Source organism: Arabidopsis lyrata, assembly GCF_000004255.2.
Source record: "Arabidopsis lyrata subsp. lyrata unplaced genomic scaffold ARALYscaffold_7, whole genome shotgun sequence".
NCBI classification, from domain to species: domain Eukaryota; kingdom Viridiplantae; phylum Streptophyta; class Magnoliopsida; order Brassicales; family Brassicaceae; genus Arabidopsis; species Arabidopsis lyrata.
The window spans coordinates 12,521,992-12,540,586 of record NW_003302549.1 but is presented as its reverse complement, the minus strand read 5'-3'; the positions used below and the strand labels follow the sequence as shown (position 1 = coordinate 12,540,586).

At 32.0% G+C, this 18,595-nt stretch overlaps 4 protein-coding genes across 4 annotated transcripts; 2 read left to right on the top strand and 2 right to left on the bottom strand.

The window, feature by feature from the left end:
* Positions 1-4,884: 4,884 nt before the first annotated feature.
* On the bottom strand, positions 4,885-6,833 carry LOC110226658 (epoxide hydrolase A). Its single transcript, XM_021018992.1, has 3 exons — positions 6,239-6,833; positions 5,752-5,981; positions 4,885-5,358 (listed from the first exon to the last, which is right to left on the bottom strand). Exons 1-3 carry the CDS (start codon positions 6,749-6,751, stop codon positions 5,112-5,114), a joined length of 990 nt encoding a protein of 329 aa, XP_020874651.1. The 5' UTR covers positions 6,752-6,833; the 3' UTR covers positions 4,885-5,111.
* Positions 6,834-6,943: 110 nt separating this feature from the next.
* On the bottom strand, positions 6,944-8,951 carry LOC9306265 (epoxide hydrolase A). Its single transcript, XM_021018991.1, has 3 exons — positions 8,153-8,951; positions 7,376-7,617; positions 6,944-7,294 (listed from the first exon to the last, which is right to left on the bottom strand). The coding sequence occupies exons 1-3, from the start codon at positions 8,786-8,788 to the stop codon at positions 7,045-7,047; spliced, it is 1,128 nt and encodes a 375-aa protein (XP_020874650.1). The 5' UTR covers positions 8,789-8,951; the 3' UTR covers positions 6,944-7,044.
* Positions 8,952-11,557: 2,606 nt separating this feature from the next.
* Positions 11,558-13,581, top strand: LOC110226819 (uncharacterized protein At4g15970). The gene is made up of 3 exons (XM_021019584.1): positions 11,558-11,772; positions 12,220-12,594; positions 13,024-13,581. The coding sequence occupies exons 1-3, from the start codon at positions 11,590-11,592 to the stop codon at positions 13,540-13,542; spliced, it is 1,077 nt and encodes a 358-aa protein (XP_020875243.1). The 5' UTR covers positions 11,558-11,589; the 3' UTR covers positions 13,543-13,581.
* Positions 13,582-15,087: 1,506 nt separating this feature from the next.
* LOC9304243 (RING-H2 finger protein ATL17) lies at positions 15,088-16,348 on the top strand. Its single transcript, XM_002870147.2, has one exon. It carries the CDS (start codon positions 15,368-15,370, stop codon positions 16,175-16,177), a length of 810 nt encoding a protein of 269 aa, XP_002870193.2. The 5' UTR covers positions 15,088-15,367; the 3' UTR covers positions 16,178-16,348.
* The last annotated feature ends 2,247 nt before the right edge of the window (positions 16,349-18,595 follow it).

The following is an 18,595-nucleotide window of genomic DNA, read 5'->3' as shown; positions in this document are numbered from 1 at the left end:
AATCTATACATATGTTAATACTTTAATGTAGTTGAATTATATATTTAATTTTTAATTATAAAATAAGAAATAAACAATAAACAAATGTAAATGAGAATCTTTCTCTTCTTCTCTTCTTATTTTTTTCCTTATTTTGATAAAAAAAAAAAAAAGTATCTTGGATACCCCAATTGAGATGTCTTTAGATACTTCTCCCTCCATTTAGAGTGTCCACATCAACATCCATGTCATCATATTTTATATATTTTGTTTTTAACTCTACATATCTTATTTATTAAAAAATATATATTAAAGTAAATGAACTCTTAAATTTTATACTATTATCTTTCAATAAAGGAAAACATTTAAAAAGAAAATAACTTAAGTTAAATATTAAAGAACGAAATAAATAATACAACACAAAAATATGACAAAGATTAATAGAAGTTGGATAAATATAAAATTAGATAATTTATCTTAACATACAATGTGTAAATATTTTAAAAGGATTAGATTTAGTAAAAAGAAACATATCATATATTTAATGGTACAATCAGTTATAATCATTTAGTAAGATAACAAATAAGATTTTTTGAAATAATAAATACCAAATTTAAAAGGTTTTTACTCAAAATAAATGTTGAAATACACATTTCAAATTTGAGAATCAATACAATAATAACAATAAGGATCTCTCCAGGCTTGACACCTCAGCATTTTGGGTTGTTCTCATGTTGACACCTCATTAAAATCTTTTTGGATTAATACACATCAGATTTTTTGGCCAATAATCATCCTTCATGCTTTTCTTAATATTGTCTCATTTGTTCTTGGGCTCTAACATATGGGCTTAATGTTTTAGAATAGGGTTGTTGGACTTCAATTTAGGGCTTAATTGGTTCTCCCGCCTAGCGGTTGCTTGCGATTCGTACTAATCATAGAAACTGTTCCATACCGCTTCGAACCGCTCAAAATCGCTGGATTTTAAAAACTTCTTCCCGCAAGCGTTTGCGGTTGGTTTAAAAAAAGGAAAGAAACTAAAAAAGAAAAATGAACAGTATTAAATATATATTATCAAGTCTTATATATATTCACGTTAATTCTAAAAAAATAATAATTATCTAACTTTAATTTTCCAATATTAATAATTATTTTTGTTTTCATATAAAATTAATTTGAATAATTATTTATGGTTTTTAATCATTAATCATGTTTAAAATTTTTATATTTTTTCATAATTATAGTTTTTGGTGTTTTTATACTTTTTTATAATCATATACTAAATTTATTTTGGTAAATTTTGGTTTAACCGCTATTATACCCGCTGATCAACCAGTCGTAAATCTCCCGCAAACGTATCCGTTTTTAATCGCTAAACCAGTCGGTCAAAACGCTAAATAATGCTTGAAACCGCAACCGCCCGCTTCCGCAAACTCCCACAACCGCAACTGCAACCGCTGCGTTTAAACCAGTCATGCCCTTACTTGTAATGTTTATCCTTTGGATAAAATTGGATACAAATCGAATTGGATAAGAACTATCGCAATAAAATATTATAAGATTTATTAATTAAGCGTTATCATGGATCTTAACGAATAACTAAAAATCATTTGAGTAACGTTCTATACTCCTATAATAAAACAAAATTTCAATTTTAAAATTATGAAAAACAAACAAACAAACCTCTTAGCTTTTTACGCCTCTTCAACATATGAATCAAGTATGCATATGGAACATTAAAATCAAAGATGATCATTCCATATAACATATTTTCAAATATCTAAGTCATGAGTTCTATACAGCTATGGTATGTCCATATACATATAAGTCCGATCGAACCAAATATCATAACTTTTGTCAAAAATAAAAGCTCAACGATTTCATCGACGATACATTCAAATCGGAGAAAACAAAAACAGAAATTTGAGAAAAAAAAAGGAAAGAAAGATATTTACTTGTGGGCACTGAATTCAGATTCCAATTACATCAATCACTGAGAAAAAGACGTACAAGATTTAAAATTCGATTGCGGAACACCGCCATAGCTCCGCCGCACTCTGGCGATAGAAACTCTTTTAGACACACAGTGAAGCAATCGTCTCTTATTGACTGCCATTAGTGAAAGTCTTTCAGATATGAAAACAAAGGTCTTCTTTTTTTTTCCTCTCCGTTTAACTGTTTATCTAATCTATCTCTCTCCTTTGTTCATCTGTTTTTTCCAGAAAAAATGATCGTTTTATGACTTTTTCGGGATACAAATTTTATCTGAATAATATAATTGATTTACGGTTTGACATTCAAATTTGATTTGGTTCTTTTTTTGCCTTCAAATTATTTAAATATTAAATATTTAATTAAAATCATTTCTCAAATTTTAAATTTCTTCAATATTTTAAAAAAATCATTTAAAAATATCCCGCGGCGGAGCGCGGGTTTCGACCTAGTATATTTGTTAATGTTAATATCAAAGTATCAATTCATGATACACATAGAAAAATAAGAAGGATTCAATACATATTATTATTTTAAACTATAATATAATTAAATAATTAAATTTATTTATTTATTTTTATATGATTTAACGTTTTTAAATTGAACGATGGTGAGTTATTGAAACAAATGAATAGCAAAAAAAAAAAGGAAAAACTAAATATTAATCAGTTTTTAGGAAATTAACATATGTAGATTGAAAAAAATTAAGGTGATTTGAAATCAAACAAAAAGCTATCCTAAATATCACAAATAAAAAATAAAACTAGGTAGTTTACCAGAACATATATTATTATTAAGTAAATACATTGTAGTTTTAGTTACAAAATATATTGTATTATTATCCAAAATCTGAAATTTGTATGTATTACGAAACATGTAAAATAAGTGAAAACAATATGTTATTTTCTAACTGAAAATAACAAATATAATAATCATATACATTTTGTGAAGAGTTTATGAAGCTATACGCATTCGATTATTTGGATAAAAATGCAAAGCCATATATGTATAAACTCTATATGCTTCATATAAAATAATGTGAAAGCATAGGTATGATACCTTAAATATATATGTATCTATTAATATAACAAGATATATATCATAAATTATGATAAACATAAACATACTTTGAGTTTTACAAAAAGAAAAAAATAATATTTATGTCGATGTAAAGATGAGATGTAAACTTAAAAGTATTTATGTCGACAATTAGAGATGTCTGTATTTTTTTTTTGACATCTTTGGATCGACAAGCCCCGATCCATAACCAATCCCTACTACGCGCGGGGTAGCGCGACTTAGTGGAATCGAACTCCGGTGGAGAAGGCGGAGTCAAATAGATTTAACCATTTAACTAAAAGCACATCTTCTATCGATGCTTGTATTTGTTCAGCCCATTAACAATTTATCAATATATAATACTATTTAATGTATTAATAGATTAATATCAATATTATTTTATGTATTTAATATCTTAACACTGGGAGCTGCCAACCTCCGTAGAAGCCTATCTCCGCTACATGCCGAATTCGAGGCCCTCCTTTGGGCGATGAAGTGTATGATTGGTGCAGATAATCAAGAGGTAGCATTCCTTACAGACTGTTCTGACCTGGTGAAGATGGTGTCTTCCCCAACCGAATGGCCGGCCTTCTCAGTGTATCTGGAGGAATTTCAGAGCGACAAGGAAGAGTTCTCTACCTTCTCTTTATCTTTAATTTCTCGTTGTGCAAATGCAAAAGCGGATAATCTGGCACGAAAAATTCGTACGGAACCGCTTCATATCACTTATGTAAACAACATTCCACAAGAATGGCTCTTTTGAGTAATATTTAATTACAGATGACAAAAAAAAAAAAAAAATCTTAACACGTTACAAGTATGTGTAGTGTGTTATAATTTTTGTTATCGTTATCATTATATGTAGTATGTTTATAATATTTTTATCATGTAATTAATTATGATTTTTAAAAATATTAATTCACAATTCTAAACTAATATATTGTATATGATATGCTAACCCGTTTAACACGATAACTATGAATGTAACACATGTTATATGAACTTATCACGATAATATACCATTTAACAGGTAAATAAAATAGTTATCCACAGATGATCAGTGTTGTAATGTAATTGATGACAATTATCCGGTGATGAACAGTATGTCGATGTTGGAATGAACAGTGTCGTGGATATACAGAAGTTGGAAAACAATTTTTTAATCAATGACATTTTCGTTATTAATCAAAAGTAGAGAGTTTTGGTTTGTTTTTTTCTTTCTCTTTCATAGTTACTTAATTTTAAAATTATCATGGTTAAAAATCTAATTTTTTGATCATCTGAGAATATATATTAAACTAGCTCAAAAAAAAAAACATTTCCTCTAGTAGTCTTTTTTTTTTTGTCATCATTAATTAACCAAAAAGAGTACAAGAGCAATAGCTCAATAACAGAGAAAAAAACAGCGAAAGCTCAAAAGAACACAACATTGCCTTAATTCATACAGTAATTGAGTACATAAGTGTTTTTTCCTCTCAATGGTAGGACTTACTTTATCTATATATCATCAATGCATCATACACAAAAAAAGAAGAGACAAACATTGAGGTCGAAGAATTCGCTCATATTTTTTTTAGCCTAAGTGGAATATGCATAGTTGAGAAACTACTAGCAAAAGAACAGGATGTGAAGTAGTACTTATAATGTGACTGGAGGAGCCGATGATGTATTGGAGAATTGAACGCATCCAAACCAAAAATCGAGCAGATGATTGGAGAACTGAATCGAGATGATAGGAGAGCCAATGATGTTTGGATTCATTTAGCTACCGTCATATGATGTAGTTTATGTTTTATCTAAGAGGTTTCTTTTAAAAAGGTGACGACGAGGGGGGTCTCAAATTGCAACGATAGCTTACTACGCAATTGTTATTGCTGCATTGGCAAAATCAAAACCTGTTCAACGGACTAAGGACGATGTTGGCATAAATGTGCGATGCTTAACCCACAACACCTTCCTCACGATTTTATATTTGTGATATGGTGTAGCTTTTTACTTGCTTTGTCCTTTTCCATGATAATTCACAAGGGAGAAATATAACGATTTAGTCCTCTCATTTGTAATTTCTAAAGACAATGGATCTAAAAAGTGAGAAAATAGTCGTGGATGTGTTTACTTATCTCATCAGGCCTTTCCTCGTGGAGAAAATGACCAACGCCTTTAATTACCACAACTTCGTCTAACAACGGGACGTGGCTCTTAAACCGGCCATCTTGGATGTACTTCTTGGTGCCGGGAATGTGATAGGTCAAATCTTGGTCGCCGATTATGAACTTAACCGGAACTTTCACTTGAGCTTTTGATAGTGACCCCATCAGCTCCCATGTTCTGTAAAGAGCAAAGAAAAAAATGTGACACCAACATAGAAATCTTGATCCGAGTTTTATGTCAGAAATTATGATTACACGGATCCAAAATCTAAATCAAAGTGCAGAGTCACCAACTTATATAAACAAACAATTACAGAGAGGCCACTCGATGACGATGGCCTTTATAAGAAACGTTGACAATAACAATAACCCTTCTGATCAAAAAGGGTTCCTTATTCATAAAGACTAAAGGACTCCACTTAAAGAGGCAGGGCTAATGAATTAAGAACAACACTAGCTCAATTATTGCTCATGATATATACATGCAAGTGCATCTGTGTCCTGAATGAATTCAAGCAAGTTTTACAAGGCTTACGATAAACAAGCGATACGAGAGTAGCAGAGTATATACCTGTCCATATTTCGGTAGTAGTTAACTGGTCCAGTGAAGCCATTCTTCTCGTACTTGGACACATAATATTTGACATCACAATCAGTTAGCCAAGAGGGAAGTGAAACAGAATCATCATAGCGTTTTCCTTTAGGTAAGAGAATAGGGCCAGGATTACGATATGTTAAGAACTCTAAGAGACATCGTTCCGTGCCAACTTTAGCGAATTCCGCCTCTATTTCCCCATGTTCCTACAATATTCAAACCCATTCTTCCAGTTAGAGATAGCTCAGCAACGAAAAAAACACAAAACATCTTGCCATATTCTCTAGACTACACACATGAATCTTGATAAAAACTTCTAATACCTAACAAAGTAGCAAAAAGTTCTTCTATGTCAAAAATCTGATCACAACTCTATAACAAAAGAGTGATTAACACCAAATTCCAAACACATTTCAAATGTTGAAACAAAGATTCATTAGAATCAAATTCAAGATTCATGAACCTGAAATCTGCAGATGTAGTAATCATCTCCATAGAAAGATTTAAACAACGAGATTGGTTTCCTCTTAGGATTCCAAGGATCAAACACCACACTCATGTTAACCAGAGCTTTAACCCTATCAGGTCGAAGAAGACACAGATGCCAAGCGATTATTGCTCCCCAATCATGTCCCACCACGAACACCTTCTCGCGATCTCCAACCACGGCGTCGATCAATCCAATCAGATCTCCAACAACGTGGAGACTTGTGTACGCGTCGACGCTCTCCGGCGCGTCGGTGTCGCCGTAACCGCGTAGGTCCGGTGCTATAGTCCGGTAACCTAATGAAGATAGTGCCACCATCTGATGCCGCCACGTGTACCAAAGTTCTGGAAATCCGTGGAGGAATAGTATCACCGGAGGACGTATAGCTCCGTCGAAAGCACCGTTCCCGGCGACGGAGGGGTATTTCTCGGCGACGTGCATGTTGATTCCATTAACCTTCACAAAGCTATGATCAAATGTAAGATCCATTCGCAGTGAAGAAGAAGAAGAAGAAGAAATGATTGAAATCGAAAATTTGGGGGAAAATTCTTAATTTCATATGAACCGGTCCGAGCAAAATTGATTAAGATTAAATCCGGTTTGATACGATTTTCCGGGTTTTATCCGGTATTTATCGAACAAAACATTTATGCTAACCGGTATGAATTAAAAAATTCAATGAACAAGATCATACATGTAATTGTAAAACACACGAATGTTATTTTTGTTTTATTTGAATCGTTTGAAAACCGGTTTATTGGTTCGATACTTGGTTTATGATTTTAAAGGAACTTGTGAAAGAAGCTGTGAATGTGTTGATTGATCACATCAGGGTTTTCTTCGTGTAGGAAATGTCCCAATGCCTTGATCACGACGGTTTCGTCGAGCAACGGTACATCTCTATTGAAACCGCCACCGTTAATGTATTCCTTAGCTCCCGGTGAATTATACGTTAAATCTTGATCTCCGACTATAAATTTCACCGGTACATGGATCTTAGCACCGGTCCACGGTGCAGTCAGTTCCCAATTTCTGCGAACCGAATTTGGACCGATTGGTTAAAAATTGGAAATTATGTGACTACACTATTGAACCGTGTGGTGATAAACGTACCGGTCAATGTTGCGGTAGTAGTTAATGGGTCCGGTGAAGCCTTTCTTGTCGTACTTAGTTACATAATAATCGAGGTCTTCTTGTGTTAACCACGGTGGTAACGCAAACGCGGCGTTTTCTGCGCGTTTGAAATATTTGTCTTTGGGGAGATAGAGCGGTCCAGGCGTTTTGTAGGTGAGGAACTCTTTCAACACATTCTCTGTTCCAATGTTCTTGAACTCTGCCTCTATCTCTCCAGGTTTCTTAATCACAAAATAATCACTCATAAGTTAAAAAAAAATATGTATTTATAATTATATAACAAAGCAATCAAATTCACCTGTCATTCAACTATATAATATTTCTTTAATTTCTTACTTTAAAATACATTCAATTCAAATTTTGTATGAGCTAATAGTATAAGAGAAAACAAAATCATACAATGGAAAATTTTAAATTTAGTTAGTGGACGTTTCGGTGTTTTGATTTTGGTTTTATCATACGTACTCTACGTACTCATCACAAAAAGGACCCGGTTTTACTATGCTTTGGTTTAATTCCGGTTCGATACTTAGAGCAATCTAACAACAGTACAACGCTAATACAAAACTTAATTTTGGCAACCGTTAGCAAGATCATGTTTATTCGTTTTCTCCTCTTATATTATTCCATTAATCTTTCTTTCCATCGAACTAACCAAGCTTATTTATTTTGGTTTGGTTTAATTTCGTTTGGTGTGAGTTGGTTTGATACGGTCCCTCAATTTTAAAGAGAGTGATTAGGGCAACAAATTAATACCTGAAATCTGCAGATGTAATAATCATTATTGAAGACATGTCTCAGTGTCGGAACCGGAACTCGATCAGGGTTCCTCGGAGAAAAGAGTACGCTCATGTTAACCAAAGCCTTGACTTTCTCTGGTCGGTACAGACACAACTGCCACGCAATCATCGCTCCCCAGTCATGACCAACCACGAAAACCGCCTTATCTCCGCCGGTCACGGCGTCGATTAGTGCCACCATGTCTCCTACCACGTTTAAGTAAGTGTAGTCTTCAACTCTCTCCGGCGTTTCTGTGTCTCCGTACCCTCTAAGATCCGGCGCGATCGTACGGTATCCCAAGGAAGAAAGCGCGGTCATCTGGTGTCGCCACGTGTACCAAAGCTCCGGGAATCCGTGGATAAAGAGTATGATCGGATCTTCTCCTGATCCGGATCCAGGTTTCTCCGCCACGTGCATGTTTATGCCATTTACCTTTAGGGTTTTGTGTTCTACGCCGTCGAGTCTCGACATCTTCTCTTGTCGGTTTGTTTGATTCTCGTGTAATGTGGAGAGATCGACCGTCGGATCTGTTTTTCTCCCGAGAAAACGACGGAATCTGAGAGGAAGATGATTTTGGAATCGTGAAAGTGAGAGATATCTACACAAGAACATGTGTGGTTTGAGGTGTTTGGCTGTGAGACGACGTCGTGGGGATAAATCTCAGGTCGTACGTTTAAAGATAGAGAACAAATGGTCCAATCTGTGTATGTATAAAGCAAATCACAAGGAATAAAAAAAGGAGAAAGTAATCAACAAATTATTGTGTACATCAAATTAAGAAATGCATTTTGTAAAACGATTGTCAATTATTCGACCAGTTTATGTGTATGTTTTGGAATCTTGAAATTAATTGCTGGAAAGTATTTCTGATTATTTTTTTGGAAAGAAACCCCAAATTCTTATAAGGACAAGGAGGATTCGTATCTAAATACATAGGGGTATATTATTTTGGTAGCTTGATGGTTACTTTTGGTATCAACTTTTTAGTCATTCGTCACTTTTCTTCGAATGCTAGCTAACCAGCATTTGCCTGTCCACCTGTAAAATCAATGCGTAAATATATTCTTTTTTCTTTCTTTACAAAAACTATTGAAACACGGACCGAGCAAACTAAGTGATTTTATTTTGTATATTGTATCACTTAAATTATATTGTATATTGTATATTGTATACGTGAGAGTGAGTAAATTGTGTCGAAAACTTTTAATATCGGTCCATCAAACAAGTTGTAGTATACATATATAGGTTTGGCGAAGTCAAGGAAATCAATTTATAGTTAATTAAATTTAAACCCGCGTATAAATAATAAACTAGAATTTAACCCGCGGTATACCTCGGGGCTATATTTTTTTTAAAAATGTAATTTATAAAGATTAACTGAATATATATCATATTAATTAATTTGTATTTTTAAATGTAGATATCTATCTATCAATTTTTTTAAGTATAGATACGAAAACATACATTTTTTTTAAGTAACGATGTATGGTGGATTTTAAAATTTTGAATATTTTACTCTGCAGTATACCGTGGGTCGTTTTTTTATAACTAAAAATTTTAAATTTAAGTTGGATTTGTTTTGATAATATTGTTTCTATTGTTTTGTGTTTAAGATTGTATAATTGTATTTTGATTGTTAGTTTTATGATTTCATCCGTGATATACAATTATTTATTAATATCGACCCAAACCCGTCATCCCATATAAACCCGTCTATATTATCTCGTTAGCTAAATTATTAGTGTTATAAAATCCAAGAAAATAAATTATTATTGTTATAAAATCTAATAATTTTAGGATCTCACCCGTGGTATACCGTTCTTTGAACGATTTTAAATTTATACTACTAATATATATTTTAAATTTATCATATAAAGTATATGATTTCAAGTTTTTGTGTGTGTTTTTTTAAATAAAGAAACGGCTTAAATGATACTATATATAGTTCTTTTTCCTGTATGTGTATATGATTTTTCTATGTGAATATTTTGATTATTATAAATTAGTATTTTATTGCTATGCAAAATGTTAATTTAAATATTTGCTAAAAAAGTTTTTTGAAGATATATGGAAAGATTGTGTAGAGATTTTTAGAAACAAAGTAGGTAAAATATTGTTTAGTTAATATCTTTTATTTAAATTTTGTAAAAGTAATAATAAATACCAATGACATTCTTTGTAAATACTTTCTAACTCCAGGATTTATTTACTAAAAGTGTTCCAAAAATGTATATATAGATGTGTTACGAGTGTTTATATAACAAACATGTGTTACATGTACATTATTGTTAATAATATAAACACATGTTTTGTTTAGTTAAGAATTTACATTTGTTTGTAAGATTTTCTTTAATGAATAGATGGGATATAAGTGTTACCCATCATTGTTTCATAAAAAGCACATCCTAAATAGAGTTACAAAACCCACTAAAAAACAAACGTGAACCAAGCAAATTGAGTTGATCGAAGAGTCCAAAGCCCAAGTGGTGGAGCCATGCATCCAAAGATTTGGGGTCGAAATCTATAATTTCATAAATATTACACGGAAAAATATATAATCCCAAAATAAGATATAAAGCTCAAAATATATATTTAACCGTTAGAAGTTAGAACTGATCTTTAAGACACATAAACAAACCGTGAGTCAACTCATTCGGTTGCTCATCACCTCAAGCTCTAATGACAACATTCTGAGTTTCTGACTTAAGGTATAGAAGGGAAAGGTTTTTTGGAAGAGTCCACATAATGTTCCAAGTGACATGCATTAATTGACCATCTCTTATGTAGTACAAGTTTGATAATCTCCAGTTGGATATCATGACTAATCTCCAAAAAAAACAATTATTACAATTTCAAATTTGAAGATTATATTAAAAAAACGAAAAAAAATTGACATTAAAAATTAAATACCAATTGGATTTGTTAACTGACTAATAATATATTTGTCTTAAAAAATCTTTAAAATGACTAATAATAGCTACAATATTTAACATAATATCTAAATAATATAAATTACCAAAGTTTTTCTTTCATTTTTGACCACCTATATTCCATTAATAATTAATCTTTATTATGGTTTAATTTCTTAACCACATACTATTTTATTTTATTCTATTTATTAGCACAGATTTATTTCCTTCCACAGGCTTTCTCAAAAATTAAACACTTGTTCATTTTCCCCATATTACCTTTCTTACACAATTATGAGTATCTTTTCTTTCTTCTTTTTGGTTTTATTAATCTAGTATTCTGCATACACATTTATACATATAAGTATACTGACTTTCAGATTCAACTCATGATCCATTCGAAACGACTAGCGTCAAAGGATTTAAACATTTGTTTCCCTGTTTTCCCCATAGTATTTTCCTGTATATGTATACCTATAAGTATATCGACCTGAGATTCAGTTCATGAGCCATTCAAAACGACCACGACTAGCGTCAAAGGCTGTGAGGAAGATGACGCAACTTTTGCGCCGAAGGGATCTAGTCATGGTCGGTGTTTGCTTGGTCTTTGCCGGATTTTTGAGTTTAGTGATCTACCAAATTGGTGTTTATCCACTACAACTATTTTTCCACTTCTCAGATGATGTCGTTAGTATTCTATTCATCTTATCATCTATGCAATGTATATGTATGTCTTTTTTTTGTTTTCTTCTTTTTTTTAACAACTAATGTATGTGTGTGTTTATATTTCGTTTTATTATCTTTCGTTTTTTTTAACGTTTTTTTACAAATCCCCTTTTTCAACTTTTGCTTGTCTTTTTTAATCTCTTTTATGGAAATCTTAGAATTTAACGGAATCAAATTTTATTTTTCCGCTTATGATTCCAATTACTTTACATGTATTGATGTACATTTCATTTTGTATTTCTTATTATATATTTCCAAAAAATCAGTTTTATATGTTCAATTTTTATTATTATGAATGTTTTTTTTTGGCTAGTACTCTGCCTTTTACAAATATACGAGTAACTTAAAAAGGAACAAAACTACGTACGCAAAAAATAATCTGATATTTTGTTTTTAATTGTTGGACAGCATCATCAAGAAGATCTGAAAAAATTGGGGAAAATCCTGACGGAAGCAGCGACGGAGGATAAAACGGTGATAATAACCACCTTAAACCGGGCTTGGTCTGAGCCAAACTCGACGTTTGATTTGTTTCTTGACAGTTTTCATGTTGGAAAAGAGACTAAGCCATTACTCCGACACCTTGTGGTGGCGTGTCTCGACGGGGAGGCATATTCTCGGTGCTTGGAGGTCCATCCCCGTCGTTGTTATTTCATGAAAACAGCTGGAATTGATTTCGCTGGCGATAAGATGTTCATGACGCCGGACTATCTCAAGATGATGTGGCGTCGTATAGAGTTTTTGGGTACTTTGTTAAAGCTGGGATATAACTTTATCTTCACGGTATCTATCTCTCACCCTATTTTTACGTCATCGTCATCGTTTACATGTTGTTGATTTTGGCTTGCCAACATTTGCATGTTGTTTATTAGTGTGACAGAACCAGAAGATATAGGCTTTGAATCGAATAATAAGGATTATAGACTTATAGTGTAACGACCTCATGGATAATATAAACTCATTGTTGTTTAGTAGTTGATGAATTCATATTATGGTTAGGGGAGTAGGGTTCAAGTCTTTGGGCCAATGATTTTAATATTGGTTTGTCATGACTGTTAACGTTAAATGGCAATAATACATGCATGCATCTTCTATAGGCCCTATAGGAATGAGTCCAAATTTGGTGCTAAGTTAGACGAATGAGTTGGTACAAGATGTCGAATTTGATGATTATATCATAATGTTTTATTAACATATTGTTAATGTGTGTAGGACATAGATATAATGTGGTTTCGAGATCCATTTCCTCGTCTATCTAAAGATGTCGATTTCCAAATCGCTTGTGACCGTTTTAATGGAGATGAGAACGATATCCACAACGCTGTCAATGGTGGTTTCACCTTTGTTAAAGCCAATCAACGAACCATAGATTTCTACAACTATTGGTACATGTCGAGGCTGCGATATCCGGATCGGCACGATCAAGACGTGCTCGATAATATCAAAGGTGGTTGGTACACTGCAAAAATTGGACTCAAAATGAAGTTTCTCGACACAAAGTACTTTGGAGGATTTTGTGAGCCAAGTCAGGACTTGGATAACGTTTGTACAATGCATGCCAATTGTTGTGTGGGATTAGAGAATAAAATTAAAGATTTGAGACAATTGCTTGTGGATTGGGAGAATTATTTGTCTTCGAAGACAACAGATGGTCAAATGATGACATGGCGAAACCCGGAGAATTGCATGAAGCAGTGGTGGTGGAAAAAGAAAAAAAAGAGCATTGGGTGAAAATATAAAAGCAAAATTATATAAATATAGAGTGCCTATTCTGTCATTTACAAAAAAATTTGCAATTATTTAACTATGAATAGTTTTTTCTTTTTGGTTGAAATGTTAAATTGATTAATCAACAAAAAGAAAAATATGTACACGAGATTGGTAGAGCTTGGTTTGGTTGATTAACCATAACCTTACAAAGAGAAAAACGTTTAACTTTGATATTGGATGAAAACAGAGCAAATTATACAAAATCCTAGCAAGTGGACGAGGTCACTGTTGGGAGCTGCGGAGAGAGGACCATCGGGACAAGAGGGTGCCGTACTTGCTGGGAGGCTGGTACTTGAGACTCTTGATTGTCATTTAATCAATAACATAAAGAAATTGTTTATTTAAAGAGAGTATAGTAGATAGCAACGAATTTATATATGATTTTTTTTTCCAATACAAATGTTAAATTATATATTTTTTAAAAAACATTTTTTACAGATTAATGCAAATTTTTCTTAAAACAACATCTAAAGAAAGACATTTTATTCTTAATTTTTTTTTGTCTTGAATCAAACCAAACTTGAGGACCGGTTTCGGTTTGCATACTTCAAGTAGGGGGGTGCATACTTCAAGTCTCCCTTACATTGAATTGTGCTTAACCGGTTTTGAATTTTATATATAATTTAAATAGAAGGTTTAGATGTCATTCTTGTAAGTAAGCGAATTTAGTCAGCAAGTAGAAGATATGACAATGTTTTAACATCGTTCGTTGAGTCAACTTGTTCGCTCTCGTTCAAATTATCAGTGATAAGAACCACGCACCCTTTTTATTTGATTTTTGTTTTGTTTGTAATTTAGCTTGATTTCTTCTTCTTCTAAAGTTGTTAATATAATACTCCCTCCGTTTTCGAATAGTTGTCGTTTTAGAGAATTTTTTTTGTTTTTAATTAGTTGTCGTTTTCAGTTTTCGATGCACAATTTATTACTTTTTTATTTTTTATATTTATTTTTATTATGCAACTTGATTTACTATTGGTTAAATTATGTTTAGATAGATAATTAATGATATTTTTATATTGAAAAATTAACAACATTAAAGTTTCTTAATTTGTGTGTATATAGTTAAAACGACAACTATTCGAAAACGGAGGGATCACAAAAATCAAAACATTCACATGAATTTTTAACTACTGATATCTTTAAATCATTAAATGAATAATTACTCAATAATTTGATAAAAATAAAAAATACAAGTCACTGATCCAAAAACATAAAATTTTGATTGGAAATCTAAATAAAAGCCAATAAACACCCTTTGTTGTTAGGGATTTTTTTTTAAATATCCCTCTTATTATACCATTTTTCAAAACTACTTTTTAGCTTTGTTAGTTTTGGAGAAAACTTTTTAGTGTCTATAATGAAGGGTTATAAGATTTTGAAAATGTGAATTTCAAATTCCTATTAGCTATGCATGTAAATATTGTTGGTTTTAAAGATAAAAAAGCTATGCGTGTACAATATCTATGCATGCAGAATTTCAAACTTCTCTACTCCTCTCTGACCATTTTAGAAAGTCTAAAAAGTAGATAATGAAAGCTTATCCTCATTGAAAGTTCAAACCACAAACCCGAGGAGCGAAATCACATCAAACAAAACACAAAAGAGCAAAACATATCAGTCAACATTGGTGTCTTAAAATCCACAATTGTCCAAATATCTCATCCCTCTCTTACTCGCCATTAATAAAAGTCTGTAAGTTTAAAACACAAAAACCTTCTTCCTTCACTTCTTGAGTCACCCCAACAACACACTCTTTCTAACTTCACTTAATCCAAAACCCGAAACCATGAGCTTCCGCGACCCGAATCCAATGAGCCCACCCGGTATCAATTCGGATCCGGTGAGCTTCACTATAAAAAGCAAAATCATGCTCACCACCACAATCTTAATCTTATTCATTGCCATTCTTATGGTCTCTCTCCACCTCTGTTCACGATGGTATCTCCTCCGTTCTAGCCGCTTCAACCGCACCGCCGCCGCACTTACCTTCTTCGCAAACCCTTCCTCCACCGCCGTCGTCACTACTAGTGGTGGCCTTAACCCCTCTGTCATCAAATCTCTTCCAATTTTCACGTTCTCCGCCGCAACCGCCCAAAAAAACGCTATCGAATGTGCAGTTTGCCTCTCGGCCTTCGTGGATAACGAATCGGGTCGGGTTTTGCCCAATTGCAAGCATACATTTCACGTTCACTGCATCGATATGTGGTTTCATTCTCATTCCTCTTGTCCTCTCTGTCGATCGCTAATCGAACCTTTCGCCGGAGGAGTGAAATCGACGACGGATGAAGTCGCGATTTCGATTTCTGACCTGGTTTCCAGTGACATGAACCGCCACGAAGGAACTGAGACTTCCGGTAACCCGGACCCTGAAGATTCCCGGAGAAAACCGGCGGCGATTGAAATCCCACGGAGGAATCACGGAGAAATGGAAAACGATTTGACTCCGAGTCAAACATTGAGATCACCGATGAGCCGGGTGATATCTTTCACTCGGAATTTGAGTCGAGATCGGAGAAGTGCTTCTTCTTCTTCACCGGTCTGTAGCATGCCGGTGAGGGCGTTAGATATCGAATTGGGAGGAGAAGAGACTCGTTGACTTATTAGTATTCAATGTGACTACCACGTGGACATGTATTATTGGTCGTAATTTATATGTTCATTTTTCTCGGTTTAGAGTTTAATATGAAAGTAAAAACAATTCTTTCTCATGTCTCAGTCACTTCTATTCGTCAGCCGTTCTTGAATACCAAAAAGTATTAAACTCTAATTTGATTTATTTAAATACCAAAATTCATCTATTATTTAATGCTTTTAGACCATTAAAAATCTTTTTTATGATAAAAATTGTTAGAATAAAGTCTGATATCTACATATACATTTTTACAGGGAATTTTTGCAAAAAGTCTTTTGGATCCGGGTTTTATCCGGGATTAACTCTATCCGGATCTTGGATAAGGAATTTTAGGAATATTGTCTTAAAACCACATTAATTCTTAATTAACACCTAAATTGGAAATATATATAATATATCTAAACTAACCATATTTGTTATTTACCTTAACTACTTCTAACCATAATTATTTAACTATTTATTTCTATATAGAAAGAATATGTGATTAAAATAAATATTTTGTAAAATATTTATTTGGGAAAAAATTGTTCATACGAAAATAATTTATTTTGTTATAAAAATTAATATTTGTTATTTGTAATTAAATTACATAAATAATAATAATAATTTGTCTACACCATCAAATGAAAATAGTTAGTTATTTAATTTTTTATTTAATATTACGTAATTTTTAAAAAATAAAGAGAAATTGTTAAAAATGCCCCTTTTTCAATACCCCTTTTCAAAAATGCCCCCTTTGAGAGTCCATTTTTAAGTTTGCCCTCTTTTAATTTTTAATGACCATTTTACCCTTATTTGAAACAAAATTAGGTCCACAAAATACAAAATATTTTTTGGCGGGAAAAGTGATCCCGCAATTTTCCCGCCAAAACACTTGTAAAAACCTTTAAAAAACCTTGTAAAATTTTCCCGTAAAAATTTTTCCCGCCAAAAAATTTTCCCGCCAAAAAATTTTTTTGCAGGAAAAGTGATTCCGCAATTTTTTTTGCGAAATTTTTTTGGCGGGAAAATTTTTGGCGGGAAAAATTTACAAGGTATTTTAAAGGTTTTTACAAGGTATTTACAAGTGTTTTGTAAGGTTTTACAATGTATTTTAAAAGGTTTTACAAGGTACTTTAAGGTTTTATAAGGTATTTATAACTTGTAAAACCTTATAAAAAACTTGTAAAACCTTATAACTTGTAAAAATCTTATAAAATAGCTTGTAAAATCTTATAATATCTTATAAATACCTTGTAAATACGTTGTAAAACTTTTTAAAATACATTGTAAAACCTTATAAATACCTTGTAAAAAACCTTTAAAATTTTTGGCGGGAAAAATTTTTCCGCCAAAAATTTAACGCCAAAAAAATTGCGGAATCACTTTTCCCGCAAAAAAAATTTTTTGGCGGGAAAATTTTTTGGCGGGAAAAATTTTACGGGAAAATTTTACAAGGTATTTTAAAGGTTTTACAAATTTTTACAAGTGTTTTGGCGGGAAAAATTGGGGGATCACTTTTCCCGCCAAAAAATATTTTGTATTTTGTGGACCTAATTTTGTTATATTTCCTTATATATTTATGATATCTTTTATTAAAAGAAGGGTAATTTAGTCATTTTGTACATAAAAGGGGTATTTTTAAAAATGGACATCCAAATGGGGCATTTTTGAAAAGGGGTATTGAAAAAGGGGCATTTTTGTGAGTCTCCCAAAAATAAATTCAACAATATAATGTCAATGGGTTTAATTCTAAAGATTTGAAAATATTAAAAAATATACTAACCAAAAATTATCTATCCTAATTTGTTTCTAACAATTTGGACACAAATCTTTCAAATCTTTCAAAAATTTAATGTGATCACATTTGTTACTAAAATCTCGATTATATTCCTAAAAATCTCGAGAAGATCTTCATTTAAATCTGCAAATTATAATTTATGAATTAAATAAACTAACAATACGAATATTCCTAATATATTTGAGTACCATAACGAAATTAATTCTTTAATTAGACATATATTTTCGAAATTATCTTAAATGCTTATCATTCCAAAAATTAAATTGATTTCGAATATTTTCACAATCTAAATTAATTACTATAACATACTTTATCTCAACTATTGTTCCTAAAATATTGCTTAAATCTCGATTTTAAAGAAACTAATTACTCTATATATATTTTGAAATAATTAGATTTGGATCCTTTCTTTATTTGAACGGTTTATCAAAATTATATTCCTATAATAGATTGTAAAACATTAATGCACTATTACGAGTATATGCATTTCAAGGAAAATCTTTGATATTTATACTCCTAATAAATAGCCTATTTTAATTGCAAAAATCTTTCATATTAATGCTTCTGTATAAATATGCAGATTTTAACCGTATATAATAATA